The following is a 23127-nucleotide window of genomic DNA, read 5'->3' on the forward strand; positions in this document are numbered from 1 at the left end:
CAAGAATGCGGAAGAAGAAGGCAGTGGAAGAAAGGAACACCAACGCTGATAAAATCAAAAGACAGCGACGGAAGATCGGTAACAGAGTATTTGAAGAACGAAATACCTTGACGAACTTAAAAAATTTATATTTGTCTTGCTGACATTCCAAATAAAAATTGGTGTTTAAAAATAAAAGTAAGTAAATGATATAACGTAAGTGTATGTTACAGCAAGTGTTTTTTATGAGCAAGACAACATGCAGCTGGATGATGCAGCGTGCACGTGCATTTAAAGCCATTTTAGTAGAACATGCTGAGTCAAAGTCAGCAAGATTGTCTTTAGTCAGAAAAGAAATTGATAAAGCACAAGTTTTTAGTCAGACTTGTAAGACAATGTCACAAGATCGTGTTTTGGTCATTGATGGTTATTTCGAAATACGAGGAGCGACAACAGGATAGGGAGTCAAAGTTGCGTCAGGGAACACAGTCGATTCAGCGTAGTTCTTTGGTGACAGTCAACACTCTCATGCGTTTGGTCAGTCAGCTGTGAACGTGAAATAAACAGTTTCACCACCAAGGGCAGTGAAACGTCTAACCAAGTCGTCGCAAAGAAAAGAAATTTGCATACGCAGACTGCAAGTCATCTTATCGACGGATAGGGCATTTTCCGGTCAAAATGGCCACGGTGCATTTGTTTATACAGTGCTAGGTTTCGACAAAACTAACGATTAGCATGCACAAGTATTTGCCACGGCCATACAGCTTCTAGTATCGCGTTGGTGAGCGACTCTACTGACGCTGTACAATATACATACTAGGTAGCAGGTTTGTCAACTTCATAACATAGACTCTGAAACCCATACTTCGTGTGAGGCCCGATCAGGCGTCCGATCTATGTCGTTAGCACCGTATATACAGTTCGTTCCACCTCATACCTGTTTCCGATAGGGCCGGGGTCGACCGGACGGCGCAGACGGCTGCTTTCCTTTATAAAACAACACCCCTCCCGATTTCACCCCGAGCCGTGAGCGCCGCCCGGCCTGATCCGCCGGCCGTCCCGGTGCCACCGCAGGCCCGCAGCAGGTGAGTCGTCCGACCTCCGCCTCCGGTCAGCCGTCAGCCGTGCCGCATGCGCCGGCCGCGCGCCGTCTCACTTACCGATAGAGCGCACACGCTGCGGCCGATCGTCGTCGCGCACAGTGACACCGCCGGACAGCAGAGCGGCGGGCACGGCGACACGAGTGCGCGACCCCTTCGCCTGACGACGGAACCCGCCGGAACGGAACTTATCCATCCGCGAATTACCTGACGCCTGCTTCTCGCCTTCGTCCGCCGGCTCCGGCTGGCTGCTCGGCTCCGGCTCCGGCTCGCTGGTTGGCTCCGGCTCGCTCGATGGCTCCGGCTCACTGCTTGGCTCCGGTTCTGGCTCACTAGTTGGCTCCGGTTCGCTGCTCGGCTCCGGTTCTGGCTCACTGCTTGGCTCTGGCTCGGCATGAGGCTCCGGCTCCGGCTCCGCCTCGGCCTCAGGCTCCGGCTCCGACTCTGGCTCCGGCTCCGGCTCCGGGTGGGCTCCCTCTCCTCCGGTGGAGGTGTGGGTGACCTCGATGGCCGGGAAGTGTTTGCACGTGCCGTCCAGGCCGTTGGGCCGCCAGCCGACGGCGGCGTAGCTCTGACCGCGGACCTGCATCACCATCTCGATCTCGCCAATGTCGCGCAGCTGGCGCCAGTAGAGGGTGAACTCGGGCGAGAGCTCCTTCTTCTGGTACAGGCCCAGGTTCGTGATGGGCTTGCGCATACCGGCAGCTGAAAACGAGGCGGACGTTAACAATATGGAGGATAAGCAGCATGTGAAGCATATTGCTTATTTCAACCCGGGATATATGCACATATTCGGTTGTAGAGCTGAAGCTAAAAATTCACGAGCTCATTAGAGTGGCAAATGTTCTTCATTATCACATTTCAGGAAAATGCAGTAGCATATGATAACCAACGAACTAAAGCACTGCAAAAAACTGCCACATCTTCCCTTTATTGTGTAACTTACGATTTCTCTGCTCGCAGTTTTTGCCAAAGTAGCCGACGCGACAGAAGCACTGTTTCTTCGGGTACGAGGTGGCAGCCAGGTCGACACACTTGCCGTACCTTCCACAGTGCTTGTCTTCCTCGCACTCGTTCTGGAAAGATTAGAGGTGATTACAAGATAGCTATATGATTTTTTTCTTTCCTCGCTAATTACCACAATGTCTCGTGTAAATCGTCGTCTAGTTTTGTAACACCCGTAGCTGGTGCGCCTGACATCAAAAACCCACCACAAACGTCACTATAAACACGCCACTTACACAACCCGCATTCTTCCACGGTTTACGCGAATCAACTCGCACAACACGCGATGGGCAGCATGGCGCAACGCCGGCCACGATTCTGGTCCACTTCCCAGCTTATCGTTACATCTGCGAGTGCTCCCTCCCGCACTCCGGCCGCGTGCGCCCCTGAACGTCACCCTATGGGAGTTGAGTTGACCCGGGCCGGTGGTAGTTACACCATATCACCCTCATCCTCCCACATTCATCACAGGAGGGTAAGAAGCGGAGGATGTTGGCCCGTGCGGTCTGGGGTGAGACTGAGGGAGCATCTCCTCCCACCGATCCCCTCTCTTCCCCACAGACAGGATCCGTTCCCCCAGATGTAAAAATGTCCTCTATTTTCTTCATCAGGCTGTAATGGGTTGGACTTCTGACATTGTTAAACGACCCCACAGCAGAAGCTGGTTGCTGGCGATGGCAGGATTGCCAGATAGGCTGAAAACTCACCGAGAACTGGCATCGCTCTCCGTACCAGCGCTTCTCACAGCGGCACTTTCCGAACGAGGCACGTCCGTGACCGTTACAGTCCTCCCTGTAGTCGTTACCTGTGGGCGAGACAGGTCAGGTCAGGTCAGGTCAGGTCAGAACGGTGACGAAATATGAAGGGCAGAGTCGATAAAGGTATCTCAGGTCACAGCAAGGCGGGATATAATATAGAGCCAGATTCTTAGGATTAACAACAAATCATGGGTTTGCCCTTGGTTGTTACTGAACTCAATTAGAACGGCTTGCATTGGGCCGTCATTCGACTACTATGCCGTTTTCTGCTCAGCCTAATTGCTGTTCGTCATTTCTCTGTCCACAGGACGGCCGGCATCCAAGGCGGACCCTCCAAGGTGATCCACCGAGTCACTCGGTCGATCAGTCAGACATAACGAGCGCTACCAACAAAAACGACCGATACCCGACCATTGCAGCGCACAGCGCCAACAGACTACTCGCCGAGCCACACATACCGGCAGGTGGCCTTCACAGGCAGGCACCGCCGGCTGGAGAGGGTTCAGACGGCCGCAAACCAGGTGCCAAATCCGCTCAGCCGGGCAGCGAGAGGCCGGTCTAAGTCGGATGCCGGCCATTCACAGACGTGATCTGATCACAGCTACCCCACGTTTCGCTTAATTTAGACTCAAATTAACATTGGCATTCCCTAAAATAAAACAAACTGTTTCTGGATTCATTGTCGGGGAACAATACAAGACATGGTGTGAATTGGAAGAAGAGCCGGAAGCCAGAATGCGTTTCAGCGACATCCCAGCGAAAGCTACTGAAATAATTTGCATCAATTTCCATACTGCTCCACCCGATGTTGGCTCGCCAGCCTCTCGATTTCACCAGCAAACCGTCCTGGCGCCTGGTACCGTCAATCTGTCTCGACAGGAGGCCGGCGCCTTCCTACACTTTCACCCCGTCCTTCGGCGCAGTCCTCCGCACCAGACACGTGCCGGGTGCAGTTCGGGGTGCACCGGCGGGGGCCCGCGGGGCGCCCCTCTGCTGCCAATCCCTGTGGTGCTGCAGAGGACAGGAGCGGCAGGAGAGGGTGCAGGGCGGGGAAGGAATATCGGAAGGACGCTCCATATTCGGAGCAAGGCGGCGTCCTTGGCTGGAGCTCAGCTCGGCGGTTTAGCGCTCATGCAGCCGTCCGTGAGATTGTCACGGTTCTAGCTCGTGTGACCTCTTCACGAGCGCACATAAATGACATTCGAGCAATATATGATGAAATTAGACTTCCCAACGAAAACTCTGAAGAATAAGCCTCAAGTCATCCACGACTGAACATCTGTTAACACGAAAAACGACGAAGACGATCAATGAACGCTTTTGAGACAAGGGACGACACACACGCGAAAGACACGCGAGGCGGCGTCCGAAAATTCCCCGACATTTCGCCGTCTCGGAGCGTGTAGCGCCACCGTTTGACAATCTTCAGCCTATTGACATGGCGTTAGGAACGCTCATAATTCACCTCAGCTGACGGGAAAGGCCCGTGTGAGTCCATTTAGAGGTCATCCATCGTCTTCGCCATTGAGTTTCGGACGCAGACGATGGACAGGGCTGACAATGGATTCAGACCCATTGTTACGGGTAAGGCAAGGGGCGGTAGGTCTGAGTGAAGGTCGCCTTTATATCAAGTGGCCATGGCAATCTGGATTCAAGCATGATGCATGCAAATATAATTTCATCACTCTGCACTCCGCTTGTTTCAAAATACCTACCAACCGACAAGGTTCTACATGTCTGCAAGTATGCCAGTAAAAAAGAACTGTCAAGGACTTGAGAACAGGCATATGGTGATTCAGCACTGATGCATGAATTAGGAGACATGGTTCGTGATTCAAAATCTCCATCGTCTATATGACGTCACACCCTCCACCGCGCGTCCCGATGACGTCACGTACCGACGATGTCGACGTCAGCGCAGCTCCAGAAGTTGTAGCGCGGGCTCCACTCGTTGGCCTGGCGCACCAGACGAATCGAGCAGTCCAGGCACTCGTAGCCCTCCGGTAGGGTCACCGTCTGCTCCTGGGCACTGCCGGAGGTCGCCAGAGGTCACACGGGTCACCAGAGGTCAGTGTTAGGGACAGGGTCACCGTCTGCTCCTGGGCACTGCCGGAGGTAAAAAAGGTCAGAAGGGTCACCAGAGGTCACCAGAGGTCAGACAGGTCACAAGAGGTCAGAGTCGGGGACAGTGTCACCGTCTGCTCCTGGGCACTGTCGGAGGTCACCGAAGGTCATACGGGTCACCAGACGTCAGACGGGTCATCGGAGTTCAGATGGGTTATCAGAGTCCAACTTAGTCACGAGAGGTTGATATAAGCTCTTTTGCATTGCGAAAAGCTGAAAGTGCCTGCTATATGTCAAAGTCTTGGCATACATACAATACAAACCATGCAGGAAATGAATGAACACGTAATTTTCTTCGCATTCGAAAGCCAGCTTTCCATGTTGCGTAACATATTACACAATCTATATGCGTTCGTTTCGTACCCAGATGAGACCCGTTACAATTTACATAACGTGTAGATAATGGATTATCTATGACGCTACCGTTTAAGCACTGTCGACAACAATGAAAGTATATGCCTTCATTGTTGTCGCCGCCGTTACGAAAGGCGACAGCGATTGGAGCGCACGAGGAACGTTAATATTTTATTTATGATTTTACTGAACGTTCCGACGGGTTTCGACGAAAAATACAGTTTTTTGAGTGCATTACGACGATTCGTTTCCCTTCGCTTTTCGTATTCGTAATATGGGAATTTTTCGCATTTAACGTAATGTATTCATTAACTCAACATTCGTGATTGTTGTAACGACAACAATTAATGGTCCTCCGGGCCGGATCGATAAGAATCGATCCTTTTATCGTGTGCTTTTGTCATCGATTGCCATTGACCCCGAGTTCATTGTAACTTAACGATGACCTACTTTACTCGCTAGCATCTATCTCGCACTTTTACAGTTAAAGTAAATTGTAGCCCTTATCATGGAGACGGCTGAGAAGAAGTTACGGGCCAGGAAGAAGGGAGCATTTACGAGACTCTGTAATACAGCCGAAACCATTATCGCATCAAACGGAAGCAGAACGCAACTGCAAGGTCTACTCGAAAGGATCGGAGAGGCTTTAGACAACGTGGCTGAAGCAAACGATGCGTATATAAGAGGACTCGAAGATGACAATGAAGATATAAGAATATCAGAACGCTACATGGAAGAGGTGGAGGAGCGTTATAAATCAATTGGTGACAAAATCACGTCGTACTTAATGGCACGTAAGAGCGACGCACCCTCCGAAGCGAGCTCGCGAAGGGCGGGCTCAAGCATACGATCTCAAGCGTCAATTACGTCAAACCGCTCTACAGCATCTAAAGAAGCCCAAATTAATGCCCGTCTGAAACGGCTGCAGGCGCAGCAGCTAGAACGGCGCACACAAGAGGAGAGAGCTCTGGAAGAGGCAACGAGGAAAGTGCGTCTGGCTGAGGAAGAGGCGAGAAGAAAGATGCGTCTGGCTGAAGCGAGGGACGCTGCAGAATTGGCTGCAAAGGAGGCCGATTTACGCCAGGCAGCTGAGGACGAGCTGCAATGGGAAAGAATAAATGACTTCGACGGAGAAGCTGAAAACCAAAGACATCAGCAATCGAGTGTCATCGAGATGAACGACGAAGGTGCCGCAGCCCCAACAGACGGTCCAGTAACCGAATGTTTGACGGCGCAGAAACCGGACCAGCCGACGAGCACCATGGCTAACCAACAAGATCAAGCAGAAGAGCACGCACCGAAGGAACGGCAGGTTCAAAATTTAAATCCAAGACGGACTGCTTCTGCAACATCCTGGATTTCCGAGGTGGCAAACAAACCGCAAGATATGACGTCAGCAGGGCAGTACCCACCGGGCGGTCATCATCGAAGTGTTCCCCAGATCAAACTACCAATGTTTAGCGGGAAGGCAACTGAATGGCCACAATGGATCGGACTGTTTAAAACGCTCATACACGACCAGCAGTGTTTGTCCGACGCAGAAAAACTCGCCCATCTTCAGTCTTCTGTCACGGGGCTGGCCAAGCAGACAGTCGAAGGAATGCTGTATGATGGTGCGCTGTATCCTGTAGCCTTAGAAACGCTCATGGAGAGATTTGGAAAGGAACAGGACATCGTAAATGCCAATCTTTCTGCCGTCTTCTGCACACCACCCATGAAAGAGCTGGACCCGACGGCGCTGGAAAGATTCCATGCTGTCGTCCGCTGCGCGGTCAAAGTTCTTGAAAATATGGGATTCGAAGGTGACCTCAACAGCACCGAAAACCTTCGTCGGGTCGTGCTGAAACTACCGAACGAGCTGAAAAGAGAATGGGGGCGTCAAATCGTGGAAATGGAGCCAAAACGACCTGGTCTAAGGGACTTCGACAGCTGGCTGAGCCAACAAGTTCGCATCGTCACGGCCCTCCCAGCCAAGCCCACGGACTACGACAGAACGACTCGCTACAAGAGTGACCGCTACAAGAGCCTCCTAAGAACACCTTCAGCTCCAGCAACCTTGACCACGGCACCGGAGGCCAGCATAAAGAGCGCCAGACCTCCGCACGAGCAGGACGCGCCACACTGTAGCTGCGGAGAGTCACACGAGCTGTCCGTGTGCCCTTCGTTTCTGCAGCTGTCAAAAGGAGAACGAGCAAAGTTTATCGGTGAAAGTGCTCGCTGCTTTCTGTGCCTGAAACTAGGACATCGGTCGCGACACTGTCCATCGGTAGAGACATGTGAAGAAGAAAACTGCCGGGGAAGACATCATCGCCTTCTTCACGGCAGCAGCAGAGTCTTCCCTTCTAAGACTGATGGTTCAACTCGTAGGACAGTCGCGGCTACAACTCCACGGAAGGATGAAATGACCCTGCTTCAGATAGTGCCGGTTAGGGTTCACGGAGACAATACTTACGTCGACACGTTCGCTATTCTCGATTCGGGGGCTCAGACCTCACTGTGTACCGACCGGCTGGCTGAGAAGCTGCAGCTGACTGGTGAAGTTCGGCCTCTATCGCTGAACAACGTGGAAGGCAGCGGACCGCAGCGGATGGCCATGAAGACATCGGTGAAGCTCACCGCACTGGCGGAGGATTCGGAGACACGCTCAGTGACTGTAAATGAAGTATGGACGGTGCCAAGACTGAACGTTCCGGTACCCCAGCTGAGCTCCTCCGCGCGCTCGAAGTGGCTTCATTTGAACGGGCTGGACATAGCCGATGTTGGCGCAGACCAAGTAGAAGTGCTTCTTGGAGCCAATGTTACCGAAGCGATTCTCCAGAAAGAAGTACGTGTCGGGAAAGCAGGCCAGCCAGTCGCCATCAAAACGCATTTCGGTTGGGCTCTGACTGGCTCCATCGCCAGCTTGACTCCGACTGATCAGCACCATGTGATGCACATCCACCGCAGCACCTCTCAGGAAGACGAGCTGAACGAGCTGCTGCAGAACTGGTGGAAAACGGACTCATTCGGTACCTCACACGACTTGAAGAAAGAGACTTCGCACGAAGACAGACGAGCCATTCGAATACTCGAAGACACGACCAGGCTTCAAGACGATGGTCACTTTGAATGTGGTCTCCTGTGGAAAAAGGACGAAGTGTCGCTGCCGGAGAATCGCATCGGCGCACTCCGTCGCCTGGAACGAACTGAAAAATCACTTCGAAGTAACCCTGACAAGGCGAAGGGATACAAACAAGTCATCGACAGTTATGTCTCTCTCGGGCATGCTCGTAAGCTGGGACAAGACGAGGCAGCCAAAGCCAACCCTAAAAGGTGGTACCTTCCTCATCATGCCGTCTTCAATCAGAACAAGCCCGGGAAGATAAGAGTTGTGTTCGACGCGTCCGCAGAGTTCCATGGAACTTCGCTGAATGAAGAGCTGCTAACTGGCCCAGATCTTCTTCAAGAGCTTCCGGCTATTCTGATGCGTTTTCGCGAGAAGTCGGTGGCTATAGTCGGGGACATCGATCAAATGTTCCATCAAGTGCGCATCCAGCAGAGCGATCGACCAGCCCTCAGCTTTCTCTGGAGGGACTTGGAGTGTGGCCGACCTCCAGACACATACGAAATGAATGTCGCCATTTTTGGCGCAAAGTGCTCTCCTGCGATCGCCTCCTACGCGTTACGAAAGGTGATTGAAAGTCAAGTAGAAGTCGGACTCAACAAGCACTCGGCATCTGACATTGCAAAGCAGTTCTACATGGACGACTACGTGGCCTCAGCAGAAAGTCCTAAGAGTGCTGCCGACCTACTTCACACCGTCACCAAGCTCGTCTCCACAGGCGGGTTCACCCTGCGAAAATGGACAAGCAACTCAAGAGAGGTGATGGAATCTGTTCAGCCGACCGATAGGGCTCGTTCCGAATTGGACGCATTCACTCCGCTCTCTCCTGAGCGCGTGCTCGGCCTGATCTGGGACACGGAACAGGACACGATCGGTCTAAACGTTCCGAAGAAACGAAATCTCCCAACGACGAAACGGGGAATTCTGAAGGCAATAGCAGCGGTATACGACCCGCTCGGTCTGGTGTCGCCGTTTATGCTGCAGGCAAAGCTGTTGATGCAGGGTCTATGGAGACAGCAGCTTACATGGGACAGCCAGCTGGACGAACAGGACCTTCACAGGTGGCGATGCTGGCAAGAGGAAGCCAACATCCTCTCACAGCTACGGATCTCTCGCTGTTACACCGCTCTGGATGGACCAGTGAAGAGGTCAGAGCTGCACGTGTTCAGCGATGCCTCGGAAGCAGCCTTCGGCGCAGCAGGCTACCTCCGGCAAATCGACGCGACCGGCGCTATCCAATGCGCGCTGGTCATGAGCCGGACTCGAGTCGCTCCTCTGAAGCAGCTGACCGTGGTCCGTCTGGAGTTGCAGGGAGCTGTCTTAGCTACAAGACTCGCTGAAAGTATCACGTCAGCACTATCTATGTCTATCGACAGCGTCTACTTCTGGACTGACAGCCAGGTGGTGCTTGGCTACATACAAAATGAAAGCAGACGCTTTCATACGTTTGTCGCCAACCGCGTAGCGGAAATCAGGGACAAGTCGGACCCCGAACAGTGGCGGCACGTCCCCGGACCGCTAAATCCAGCCGACGACTGCTCCAGGGGCCTGGAGGCCTCTGCTCTCACGCCGGACAGTCGGTGGTTCCGCGGTCCGAGCTTCTTATATGACGATGAGACAGAATGGCCGAAGTATGAGTCACACTCACATCCGACACAAGAAACCGACCCAGAGGTTAAAGTGGTGGCCTCTGTCAGCGTGCGAGTGAAGAAAGTCGGGCTGCTGGTCGACCCTGCTCGCTTCTCATCATGGACGCGGTACAAGCGAGTTGTAGCGTGGTTATTCCGTTTCGCATACAATTATGTTGCGAAGCGTCGCCCGCAGTACAGCCACTGGTCTGTCACCGGCCGCCTATCGACAGAGGAGCTGTGTGCCGCTGAGTCTCACATTCTGAAGAGAAGCCAGCAAGAAAGTTTCACAGAAGAGATGGACGATATCTCTCAAGGAAGGCCAGTATCCACCAAGAGCGCCCTGGCACAGCTAGCCCCGGCTCTCGACGAAAATGGCGTTCTGCGTGTCGGTGGGAGACTATCAAAGAGTGATCTGCCGACATCGACCAAGCATCCCATCATTCTACCAAGGCTACATGACGTCACACGCCTCATCGCCATTTCGTACCATCGCAAGGTCATTCATGCAGGAGTCGAGCACACGATGAACGAGCTCCGTCAGAAGTTCTGGCTTCCGAAGGCTCGCTCGACGCTGAGATCTCTGATCCACTCCTGCTCCGTTTGCAAGAGGCGACGCGCGCGACCTCAGGCCCCCCTCATGGCTGGCTTGCCAAGTGCAAGATTCGACTGCAAGCATGCCTTCAGCTCTGTTGGCCTCGACTTCTGTGGACCGGTGTACGTGAGGAGTCGCCGCAGTCGTCAAAAACGATACATCCTGCTAGTGACGTGTCTGGCTTCAAGGGCAGTCCATCTAGAGATGACGTCATCACTGGACACGGACAGCTTTTTACTCGCTTTCCGCCGATTCATCGCCCGGCGAGGTAGGCCTACTCACGTCTTCTCCGATAACGGCAAGAATCTGCTGAGGGGTGAAAGAGAAATTCGCGAGGCCCTGCAGAAGTGGAACAAAGCACACATCCATGATGCCTTGGCCCAACAGGATATCACGTGGCACTTCAACCCGCCTGCAGCGCCGCACATGGGCGGATCCTGGGAGTCTCTCATCTCTTCGGTCAAGAGAGCTCTGAAGGTCGTGGTGGGAAACAGCCTGGTGACTGAAGAGGTGCTGCACACAGTCCTCACCGAGGTAGAGCACATCCTCAACAGTCGGCCTATCACCCACGTGAGCTCGGACGCCGGCGACGCCGAAGCTCTGACTCCAAACCACATCCTTTTGGGACGCAACTGCCCAAGTCTGCCTCCGGGAGTGTTTTCTGACAAAGACCTCTCCATGAAAAGACGTTGGCGTCACTCGCAACAGATTGCAGACCATTTCTGGCGCAGATGGACCAGAGAATATCTGCCCACACTGATCGGTAGACAGAAGTGGACGAAGGATACCAGAAACATTCAGATCGGTGACGTGGTGCTAGTTGCTGAGAGTAATGTACCTCGTGGCCGCTGGCCCCTGGCTCGGGTAGCCAAAGTGTTCCCGGGATCAGATGGACGGGTGAGGTCAGTCGAACTAAACACGCCGAGTGGCACATATGTCCGACCTGTCGTCCGGTTGTGTGTTCTCGAGGAGTCGGAGTGAGCACGCACGTGACGCAGGGCGTGAGGAATATCGGTGTTGTACATAGGATCCTGAGATCGTCTCTGAGGCGCGCGAGTATATCGTTAGACTGTGCGCTTGTTAAAATGGACAGACGGCCTCCAAAAGGTACTGGAGGTAAATGTGTCGTGTGTTACTTGACTATATCGGGTATTCGGTTCGATTTCGGGGGGGGGGGAGTGTGTCGCCGCCGTTACGAAAGGCGACAGCGATTGGAGCGCACGAGGAACGTTAATATTTTATTTATGATTTTACTGAACGTTCCGACGGGTTTCGACGAAAAATACAGTTTTTTGAGTGCATTACGACGATTCGTTTCCCTTCGCTTTTCGTATTCGTAATATGGGAATTTTTCGCATTTAACGTAATGTATTCATTAACTCAACATTCGTGATTGTTGTAACGACAACAATTAATGGTCCTCCGGGCCGGATCGATGTTGTGGAATTGTTGTAACGACAACAATTGTCAACGAAAGCAGGCATTTCAATATCGCAAAAGAGTTGAATGAAAAGAACATTACTGATACAAAACACAGCCAGCTTCAATATATCTTCTTATGAAACGGCACCTACGCGAACCTTTGGATGACGACGCCTTTCAAATAAACCACATGTCCTATAGGTATGTACTTATAATATGAATATCGTGAGAATGACGAGTCTCGAAGCGAGCTTTCTCGTGAGATTACATGTCAGACCCTTCCCAGGGTATTGAAGGTTAACGGGCAATCGGCATCTGTATTGTGACACACCGTCGACCGTTTGAGGGCCAGAGCAGTTTAATGACCCCGCATAGCGCGCAGAGTTCACAGGGTAGATTTCGAAATAATGAAGTGCCAAACCATATAACCTTGTAAGTGCACTTGGTCGAGCAATTCTCTGACGTAGGCACTCGATATCAAAACGAAATACCTACAATCCCCACCCGGGATATTTTGTATGAGCGAATTTACGATATCCCGTGTTGATGACGTCCGAGAACCACAGCTCAATCCACCAGCTGTGGCGTCGGCGACCACGCCCTCCTTCCACAGCTGGGCTCGGGTCGAGCCGGGCCGGCGCGTCTCGCCACCCGTGCTGCCGCCGAGGGTCGGCCGCGTGCCCCAGGTGTGCCCCTGAGCTCGCGCTGGCGCCGCGCCGAGCGACCTCGCCTTCCCCACACCCAGCCGCGGCTCCCAGATATCGGTGGGTGGGGTGGAGGTGAGCCCAGCGCCGGCACCGAGCCGCCGCTCTCAGTCGGTCCAAGGTCGTCCCCGGGAGGTCAGGGGCGCCCGACGGTCCGCCGCGCTCCCCTGGTCCAATTCGGTGACCGGCGAACCACACCTTATCCCATCGGGACGCGGCCAGAGTCGGATCGGCGGAGCCGGCTAGCGTCGGGACGGCGTTAGAGCTCCATGGCCAACTAGACTCATGATGGACTAGCTGTCCATCATGATAACTAGCTGTCCATCGGTAGGTCTAACTCCAGGATATCAGTGACCCAAAGGACAAATAAGGCAGCATACATTCGTCTGACCGAGTTTAGCAGCACGACCCCTCTCCGGGCCTTCGCCACATCCACCACAACCACCGTCTCCGTGCGTTCGTGACCGCCGGCTCGTCACGACACGCGTCGCCGTGTCGTCACGTCACACGTGCCTTCGTGTCGTCACGGCCGGCGGTGTTGTCCTCACGCCTGGCCGGGCGCCGTGCGCTGGGCCGTTTCTGAGGCGGGCCGTCACCCCGACCACACACGCACCGCATACACACCGCCGAGCCGGGCGAGGGCTGGGTAGCTTGAAGCATATTGCGTCGTCGTGACTCTTCGACTTTTTTCGACAAAGAAATAAAAAAATATGACTAAACCAGAGGAAAGAGGTATCTAGTGAGCTTAGCTTCACCGCCCTAAATCGTCCATCCACCCTCAGTTGGCTACCGCGCGTGCCAGCCTCCGGGCGGCCGTCGTCGGGGCGGTCCGACCTTCATTTTTTCCTCCGCAGGCTCCCGGGCGGCCCGCTTCCTGCTTCCAGCGGAGCCGGTTCCAGATCTGGAGCTCTGTCGGGGTGCCGCGTCTCCGACCCCAACCGCCGTAGTTCCGGCACCGACCAAGGACAGCCGCCGTGCTGAACACCTGGCTTCGGTAACCAACCAAGGCGGTACCCGCGGCGGTAATGGGGAGGTGGTGGGTTCTATTTTTTTTTTTTTATAAATTTTGTCCGAACCTTTTGATGGGAAGGATTCACAAGGACAGAGCCACCGCTAAGCGAAGCTTGTTGCGATGACCCTCCCCTCTACCCTCCGATCGCGCAATTCCGATTCTATGGCAGAATTTGGAGTCCAAAGTTTAACGTGCGCACAAAGCCGCGCACGGCCGGTCCCCTCTCTGACTTCGCCTGGCTACGGCCTGCCACCAACCGCAACCATACCTGTCAGGAGGCCCATAAATGTCGAGCGCCCGTCGCGCTTCGAACCCGGACTGTCATAACCGGGAACGCGTGCTCTCACCACGCGGAGTCCAACGCTCTAACCAACTGAGCTACGGGACCGGCAAGAAGAAGGTTCTAGAAGGGTAGCGTCCCGGGTCCGATGCACTGGGAACCAGGAGCAAGGCGCATGGATGCCATTGTTCTAAGCTTGCGTTCCTTCCGGTTTACGAAGCGAGAGACGGCCAAACGACCAAGAAAGACCGGAAGATTATAGCGAGATCGGTAGCAGAGTTTCAGAAACTGTGCCGTGACCTCCGGAGTGCAGCCAAACGTTTCGGAGGTTGTGCGAGCTAGATTTGTCTATATATTTATCTCGCACGGCCGCTCGTGGTGGTTAGGTACTGGAAATCCGACGAAACAGATTAATAAAATTCTTAGCATTTCAGGAGTTTTTGCATGCTCATTATCTCTTCGAAAAGGATTAATTGAGAGTCGAGTACTTACAGCTCACAGTTTAACCGAAACCAGTTTTTAGCATAGGTACCTGCTTGTGGTCTGACTGGTAAAGTCGGCCTCCAATTGTAACGGGTCTCTGAATCATGGCAATATAATGAATCTGTCCCGGATATCTTTTTACCACCCCCGGCGCCCTCCAAAACCACTAATGACGTCACAGTGACGTCAGCAGACAAGTCACAGTCTAGCAGCGTCAAATGGGAGAGTCAAAGAGCCGTCATAACGGGGCCATACACATACCACCCATGGGTCCTCAAATTCTGCAAAAGGTGCTACCTAGTTAGTAGTTAGCTCGCAACGGTGGGCAGCCGACGGACAAAGGCACGGAAAGCACGACGAGGAGAGGAGGTGTACCGAGAAGCGTCGTGACACCTCGGGTGAAGATAGCCATTAGCAGTCTCACATTGTCCCTGGTATGAGCCTGGCCACCGCCGCGCTGATCATGTGGTCGGATCGCGGTCGTCGCCGTGAGTTTACCGTGGTCACGCCAATTACCGTCACCACAGCGGTCGCCACGGCGCCACCGAGACAGAGTTGCATGATCACGCTGAGGCCGGGGAGATATATTGCGCCTGGGACCGGCCATGAATCATGCATCTAGTGGGGTTGCTTATTTATAAGGCACGTGTCGAAACCCTGTAGCCATGACACCGGCAAGTGTGAGAAAATGTGGCGTCAAAGTTCAGCCAATGTAACTTATGGCCAAGGTTTGCGGGAATCTTGAAAACACAGCTTATTAACTATAAATGGATCCTGTTTCAGCTCAGGTTTTTACTTTAATTATCAGACCCTAGTTAACTAGCCCTATAACCAAAAATCTGCGCACGAAGTGCTTCCCATTCAGTGCTTCCCAACTGTGAGTACGGACCCATCCCTCCCATCACGCGCCGTTTTGTGACGGCCGTGACGCTCGAGGCGGTGTCACCTCCCGAAAGCAGCCACCCACAGCGCCGTCGGCCATAACTTTCCTCGTTTTTCCCAGCCGCTGCCACCCACCAGGCACGACCCAAACACTAAACACAGTTTCTCCTTCGTTCGCCCGTGGCATGCAGAATAGATGGAGGTGGGAATCCGAGGTGGGGAGAGGGTGACCTGGGAACGAATATGGGAGACGATGCTACCTCTCACAGGTGGGGTAGGGGAGAGTGGGGAAAGATGCCCAGGGTTTTACTATGTCATATATTATTCGAAAATGACGATGGGAAAGCAAAAACTTGGAGTTTCAACAGAAGCCGACATCATTTTTCTCCAAAAATATCACACTTTCGTGCCTGAAATATTATAACTGTTTTTGCTATTAAGCATTTTCCTGAAGAAGTGAAAGGGGGCATCTTACCCCACAGGGTGGGAAAGACGCCCCCTGACGTTGGGAAAGATGCCCCCTGCACTATAAGTGACATAAATGGGCACGTGAATCGCCTGAACGAATCAGTAGTCCCTTCGAGCCTGCAGTAGACACCAAACGTCATCATAAGGGCCCTCAAAAGTAGTCGTGAGGGGCTTCAGAGGTCATCTTTGGGGCCATCATAGTCCAGCACGGCCAAACAAGCCTCCGTGGTGGCGTTCGGAGACCACTGTGGGGCTCTTATAGGTCTTCATGATGCTTGAGGGCCCTCGAGCCCATCGTGGGGACCTCCGATGCCAGCGCGGCCCGTGGGGCCAACGTGGGAGCCCTCAAAGGATGTCGTGAGGAGCCTTGGAGCCAATAATGGGGCCCACAGAGGCCGTCGTGAGCGCTCTCAGAGTCAGATGCCGCCCAAAAAGTCGCTATGTGAGCCAAGAGACCGGCATAGGGAGCACCCGACCGTACTGGACTCTCAGTAGTCCCAGATCGGCTTTTGTCTACATCACAAGTATGTAATAAATGATTTGACGGGCTGTTTGAAGGACAGCCTATGGATTTAGGGGGGGGCGTCTTTCCCCATCAGGACAGGGGGCATCTTACCCCAAGGTACCGAAGTAACATTAAATCAGTACAATTTGTTAGCCATAAAACTACACCCTGAAACAAACTGTTTGGGACACAGTACACGCATGCTAATGTATCACGACTATAGCAAGGGACGCAAAAATTATTTACCTTCTTTGATATTTACAATGTTCTGACACCAAAATATTTTTTGAAAGCAGCAAATAAAAAACATGCAATCATCAGCCAGCCGTTGCCCAACTGAGCTTCGCAATTTTTTGTGCAGTTAACAAGGCAGGCTTCCACTTAACGATAAGAACATTAATTCCCAGGTCCGATTCTTTGTTTCGCCGCTAGAGGGGGTGGGGCGTCTTTCCCACCCTGGGCATCTTACCCCACTCTCCCCTACAACGGGGTCGAATGAGGTCATAAAAGGTCATCAGGGGTCATAGGGAGTGATGATGGAAGGTCTTTAAAAGGCAGCGAGTTGCCGGGCCGACGGGCTGAGTGACAGGGATCACGGGTCAGCGGTTGGGTCACGGTCACTGGGTAGTGAGTACTTACGTGGTGTCCTGGTCGTTGAAGCCCTTCTCGTTGGCGCCCACGGTCAAAGCCATCTTGACCTTTTCGTTGGCGTCCAGCAGCTCGAGCTTGTAGCCACCCTGTGAGTCAGAACGGCAGCGTTACAACCACATAAAGGAAGGTCGTCAAGCTCGAAATAGGGTCAATTATAAGGTGATTACGCAAGTAGTAAGAGTAGCGTGTTATACCTAGCTGTGAACGATGTGAGATTCACTTTCCGGGAAAGTTCAGCGGGACCAAATGACGCCATGATACGTGAAACAGCAAAGTGGTTCAAGCGAGCCGATTGAAAATCGAAAACACAGGGGAAATCAATTAGAAGTTCCCAGAGCGAATTTCGTGGGAAAGGGTGGACGGTCGGTCAAAGGCTGAGCTTTCAGCGCGTCATGCATTTCACGAAAGCGCTCTGGCTGTATCACGAGGGCATTGTTCAAAGGCGCCGTGTCCGCCTAAAGGCAAGGGTGAGAATACAGGAGACACAGGCTCTGTGGCACGGAGAAGGCTGCAAAATTACGCCCACATGTGTGCCGCGTTCATGTTCAAAGGGTGGAAATAACAGGACAGCAGGAGACAGTGAGAAAAGGGATATGCGTTGTTATTCAGACAGCAATCTCGATAAAATGCAAGTTGCAACAAATTATTTCACAATTGGCAAAAAGCAGCGTGACACTTAAATAAGGAAAGGAGTAGAAGACAGCAAGCGAATAATCGACCCGACTGTTGAACCCGTGAACAGGCCGGGGGGGGGGGGGGCATCTCGAGAACAAATCACCGTTTCTCAGTCGAGTCGAGGACGTTCAGCAAACTTAGCGAGTCGGTCTCAACAATGGGAAGCGGAGAGGGGCGAGGGAGAGAGGGAGAGAGAGAGAGAGAGAGAGAGAGAGAGAGAGAGAGAGAGAGAGAGAGAAAGAGGCAAGAGAGAGAGAGGAGAGAGAGAGGAGAGAAAGAGGAGAGAGAGGGAGAGAGAGAAAGAGAGAGGCAAGAGAGAGAGAGAGAGAGGGGGAGAGGGAGAGGGAGAGGGAGAGGGAGAGGGAGAGGGAGAGGGAGAGGGAGAGGGAGAGGGAGAGGGAGAGGGAGAGGGAGAGGGAGAGGGAGAGGGAGAGGGAGAGGGGGAGGGAGAGGGAGGGAGGGGAGGTGAGAGCTGAAGAGACGAGACGGACAACAGAACCGGAGACAATAGCGGAGAATCCGCAGCATCCCCGCCCAGAAGCGCTGCGAATGGCCGAAACGGCTCGAGAGTGATCAGACAATACGAATAATGAGGTGAAGGGCGACGGCCCACATACCTCGCCGACAGGTCAAAGAAAGCGAAACAAATAGAGACACAGCCAGAGCGCATGTCCTTGGCAGATCGTGCATGCTGCATCGTCTCGTCAAACATGACCCTGAGATGGAGTGACGGGATAAGAGGTGCCCGAGCGGTCTCCCTCGCGACTCGCGATCTCACCTGGTGGGGGTATCCCAGATGCCATGACACGTTGAATGAAGAGCCGGCGCGGATGGACGTTTTTACCTCGCCTGAAACAACAAGAACGCCACGTCAGGGACCGTGTATTAGCATATACGTCGGACGGCGGCGGAGGAGGTGCGCCTGGCACCGGTCGGACCGGTGCGCAGATCCGCCCTGATCCGACCGCGGGCCTCTCGGAGCAGGCGGCCTTGCGGTCATCCGCTGGCGGCGGTGACAGTCACCGGATGAGCTCAGTTCCCCGAGCTGCAGCATCGCACAGCGTCACTGCAAAGGTATGATGAGCATCTGCGGCGGGCGCCACAGCCTCTCTGCACACACACAGTCAAAAATACCGTAAGACTGACGAAACAACACAACTCTAACGATGCAATACCACATCTCCCATCACGACCACAAACATCAACACTGGATGGGCGCTTCATGCTCGGCTCTCTGACAGGAAAATCCTTCAACCGCGGCTGACTGCAGCCTACACTCGGTTCCTCCCCCTCTTCTATCATAACACGGTGCGGCGGCTAACCACCGGGTGTCAGACAGGCACGCAGCCCTCCCTCTCTCCGGCTCGGTTCCCGTTTGGACCCACTCTACCCGTTCGACCCCTACCGCGCTCGAGTCGCTCCGACCCTCCGTTTGGTGCGCGGCGGCCCATAATCAGTACCTTACCGCCCGTGCGGCACGTCTGATTGGTCCCCAGGTAGGACAGAACACGCGGGGTATGAGGAACGCCACTGCACCAGAACTAGGACAACTGAGTTTACGCAAAACTGAGCCAAAACAACTCTGATGTCATCTATATGGTGAACTTAAAAACTGCCGTGGGATTTGGGCAGCCAATGCAGTCCAAAAAGCATTAGGTCGCAAAATCTAGGGTAAAATAATCATCTACGTCACGTCTTCATCCAAGAACATTGTAATAAACCACTTCCTTTCGCCGCACCTTCACCAGAACTGGTGCGAATAAAGCGATCACGTGAGCTGTGACCGACAGCGGTGACATTTCGGCCGTTCCTCCTGACATCTTTACACGTCACCGCGTGACCGTAGATCCCGTGACCCCTCGTAGTGGCCCTGTTACAAGTCACGCGGAGGCGCCGGTTCAGTCGTCACCGCGCCGCGTCCACCACGGAGCAGGCCAGGTGATAGCGGCCAATCGCGCATTGTAGTCGCCGTGAGTCCAACGCTATCTTCAGGAACAAGACAATAACACCAATCGAGCCGGCGACTGAATGCTTTTCGGAGCGTAATAGCTTAATGGGGATTAATGACGCCTCACTAGACATTGAATTAGCCTTCGGAAAGAAATCAGCGACAAAAAATGTCGGTGTTTTTTCAGGACCATATGGCTCTATTGCCGATTAATCCGAGGGTTTTACGTGCCTGAAGTCATGGTCACGCGGGGAGGGCGGCGGTTCCAGTGCTGACTCAGCATTATTTGCCGAGACTGGGCGGCGTGGCTGAAGCAGCAACTCCTGGCTGGACTGCGCTCGATACCTCCGGTCACTCTGCCGCCTCCCCCACTCTCCACACCTCTTTCCCACCCCAACCCTCTCCCTTCCACTACCCTCCCTCCTGATACCTACAAAGCTAGACGAGGGCCACTCTATTTCTATGGACGTGACCTGCGCCACTGCAACACCACGTGCCAAAATAACCCAGACCCTCCCTGTTATCCCAGCACCCCGGCCGACTGTGTTATGAGCACGTGACCCAGGCCCCTGGCGCACGTGACCCAGGCGAGGGACATCTGTCGGCCGGCCGGCGCCTCGCCGCGGGGCGACGCTCGTAACCCGCCATCAGCGTGGGACAATGCAAAGACGCCGCACCGTGTTCACGTTGCTCAATGAACGGCGCGGGGGCCGGAGGCGATTGGGCAATGCGTTTTGTGTATAGGAGCCCGGCGGCGGGCCCTGCGCCGACCGCGACCCTCAGAGAAGTTCTCAGGACCGGAGCGTCGGGGCGCTGCGGCCGGGAGGAAAATAAACTTAAATGACGCTTATGGGTGATGCAGTTCATGCCGTTAATGCAAATGAAGAGCCACGCAAGTTAAAGGAGAAAAATAATTGCCAGACGACAAAAACTTTACTTATGACCTCCCAGAACATGGCAGAGTAACGGACTTGCTGGGACCAGCGTTGAAGGTAATTGTGCAAAAAGCGCGGCACCAGTTTTTTTTTTTCTAATTGTAAACGTACTGTAATCGCAATCGTGACGGCTGCGATTCCCGTGCTTACAGTGGTGAAAAGCAAAGGACGACCGTTTTACACCTAACCTTCCATGCATCCCTCTAGTCATCAAATCCGTGCAGGGAATCCCTCAGCTCCGATTAAAACATCGGATCGTTAGGTCACGTACTCGACCCCGCTCATGAGAGCGTAAGACGGTGTCTTAATTGGCTGACCTCTCAAAGGTCCCGGTGGAGCCCAGCACCAGCGATTCACTCAATGGACGCAGTTGCGGAGTGGATGGTTTGTTTTCCAATTACTGAACACCGCCGAGTGTTCCATTCAGACGGGTTACGACAGACTCTGTCTGATTTATCACTTCATTTCAACCGCTAAGTGGCAATCGATCAGCTCATAAGCATTTCAAGCAGATAAAAATGGAAAGCATGTGGAGATTTGGGGTACTCAAATAATACACGATTAACTAATAAACGATAATCGTGCCCCATTCACAAAACGAGGCGCAAAAACGACGGGCATGTAGCTTCATGTATTTCTCCTTCATGCGTTTACCTAATTTCTTTTTATCTACAAACACTCAGGATGGGAACCAACCCACCTAATTCAAGAAGTAAATGGTGCCCAATATAATCGTTAATGATTTAAAACCAGATGCTGCGCTCGTTCGTAACACTAGCCCTCTAAATTGGCGCTGCGTGACGCTTCTGGCGCTTTTGTGGCGCATCTGACGCTCGTGGCGCGTCCAATGATAAGTTACAGGGCGGATAATGGCCGCGGCGGCGACAAATGGCGCCTTGGTGACAAACGATGCGCAGGCGGGAGGCACAAACATTGCCTGGGGCGAACTGGCGAGCTACACGTCCCATGGCGTCCTGCGATGCGCCACACCACAGGGGAGAGGGCGGGCTATAGTGACGTCACTTCTGTCAGGATCGAAGGCAGCTGACCGAACACCGGGCAGCGCTAAATATGGACCGGCTAATTTAACGACTGAATTATCTAGGTACTGTACAGTATTTGGATCAGCTGGAGTGTGAATTAAATAACTACAATTTGCCTTACATTTGATCGTCGTTAAGATGGATAGGATTCTCTTCCTGCAGACCGTTATTAACCAATCAATACATTGTAAATTTCCCGTCTTAGTGGACTACACCTATTTTTGGAACACCGTTAATTATAATTTCGGCCCAAATCCAATTACTCCCATCCATAAGTCATCGCCTCAGCCCACGTGATGACCACCTGTCCTCTAGTTGGTCGACTCCACCACTAACTCGGCAGCGTTATCGATCTCCCTCTGTCGAGTGTCCAAATCCTCTTAGCGGCTTTCTAATGGATTAACAAACAGCTCTACGAGGCGGCGAAGCTCCGGTTAACGCCGTCCATCCGTGAAATGAACGTCTCCGTCGGACGGACCGCCGCACGAAACAATCGGTCCACAAGTGAGGAGTCACTGGACGACGGGTCGTCGGATTATGCAGGTCAATGACCGCAAGTTGTCGCTCTGCCGCCGGCAGTACGAACAGCGACGCTGCCGACAACAGCGAGCGCGACGATAACGATGAGAAAATGGCGATGAGGTCCGCGGAAGAGAAGGCCGATATGCCTTTTTGCTGTCGACGCTCGTTTACATAACAATTTTAAGATGGTGTCCAATGATACAGGCAGAGCAGCCAAGTGAACAACGGACTACCTGAGATAAGGAGTGGACGGTCTAGCAAATAGTTGTCAACTCCAGTGCCTATAAAACAACTCCCTCAAGTCAGTTTGGGGCCAAGTGATTCGTTGCCTGGAGGGAGGAGACCGGATCCGTACTCAGTCTTGAAATGTCACCAAAATCGTGGCGAGACAGCAAAAGGTTGAGTCGCAGCTTTGCAAACAGCAGGAAATGACAGCGGCACGGGGCAAACTTCATTGGCAATTTTACAGACAAATTCTTGCATGGAGATAGAGGTGCTCAAGGCCGTTTATGAAGTGCCAGCGTGGTATAAGATGAACCAGTGCGTTGTATTTGCTGGACGTTCTTTAACGTCTCAATATCGAGCATGGAAGTGAAGACAATGTGTGAGCAACAGCTGCATTCTGACCGGCCAGCAATCAGCATTCCTCTAATCTAGCCGACCGAACATGAATGCTCTGAAGACCCAGACACCTGTTGGCGACCCTTCCCAAGACCACGCCACGTCCCTGCCCCGAAACTAGGCCCTTCCCGAGACGGACGCCGGACGGCGAAGGCAGCACAGCGGCGCAGACCAGGTCAAGGTTCGGCCGAAGATGTTACGAACGATAGCGTCCTATAGCCCGACAGGTGATACTTTATGAATCGACTCAAAAGTGAAAAGACTCGGGTAAAAAGGAATCTCGAATATAAACCAGCATAAGTGAATGCCATTTCAATCATCCATTGTACT

General features: G+C 53.2%; 2 protein-coding genes across 4 annotated transcripts in view; one reads left to right on the plus strand and one right to left on the minus strand.

Annotated features, from left to right (window-relative positions):
* Positions 1 to 23127, minus strand: part of LOC122371048 — a 56986-nt gene that overhangs the window by 9251 nt on the left and 24608 nt on the right. For 2 of the 3 annotated variants that reach the window (XM_043347118.1, XM_043347127.1), the window contains exons 3-8: positions 18507 to 18577; positions 17042 to 17139; positions 4741 to 4871; positions 2792 to 2889; positions 2026 to 2155; positions 1287 to 1784 (exon numbers count right to left, since the gene is read on the minus strand). In XM_043347118.1, the coding sequence (XP_043203053.1) occupies positions 1287 to 1784; positions 2026 to 2155; positions 2792 to 2889; positions 4741 to 4871; positions 17042 to 17139; positions 18507 to 18577 (1026 nt within the window). Of the gene's footprint in view, positions 1 to 1139; positions 1785 to 2025; positions 2156 to 2791; positions 2890 to 4740; positions 4872 to 17041; positions 17140 to 18506; positions 18578 to 23127 lie in introns of all 3 variants that reach the window. The other variant, XM_043347108.1, reaches the window with a different exon arrangement.
* Positions 6610 to 11953, plus strand: LOC122371080. Its single transcript, XM_043347172.1, has 2 exons — positions 6610 to 7593; positions 8841 to 11953. The coding sequence occupies exons 1-2, from the start codon at positions 6708 to 6710 to the stop codon at positions 8996 to 8998; spliced, it is 1044 nt and encodes a 347-aa protein (XP_043203107.1). The 5' UTR covers positions 6610 to 6707; the 3' UTR covers positions 8999 to 11953.

This window comes from Amphibalanus amphitrite, unplaced genomic scaffold, assembly GCF_019059575.1.
Source record: "Amphibalanus amphitrite isolate SeventyFive unplaced genomic scaffold, NRLGWU_Aamphi_draft 000035F_arrow, whole genome shotgun sequence".
Lineage (NCBI taxonomy): Eukaryota > Metazoa > Arthropoda > Thecostraca > Balanomorpha > Balanidae > Amphibalanus > Amphibalanus amphitrite.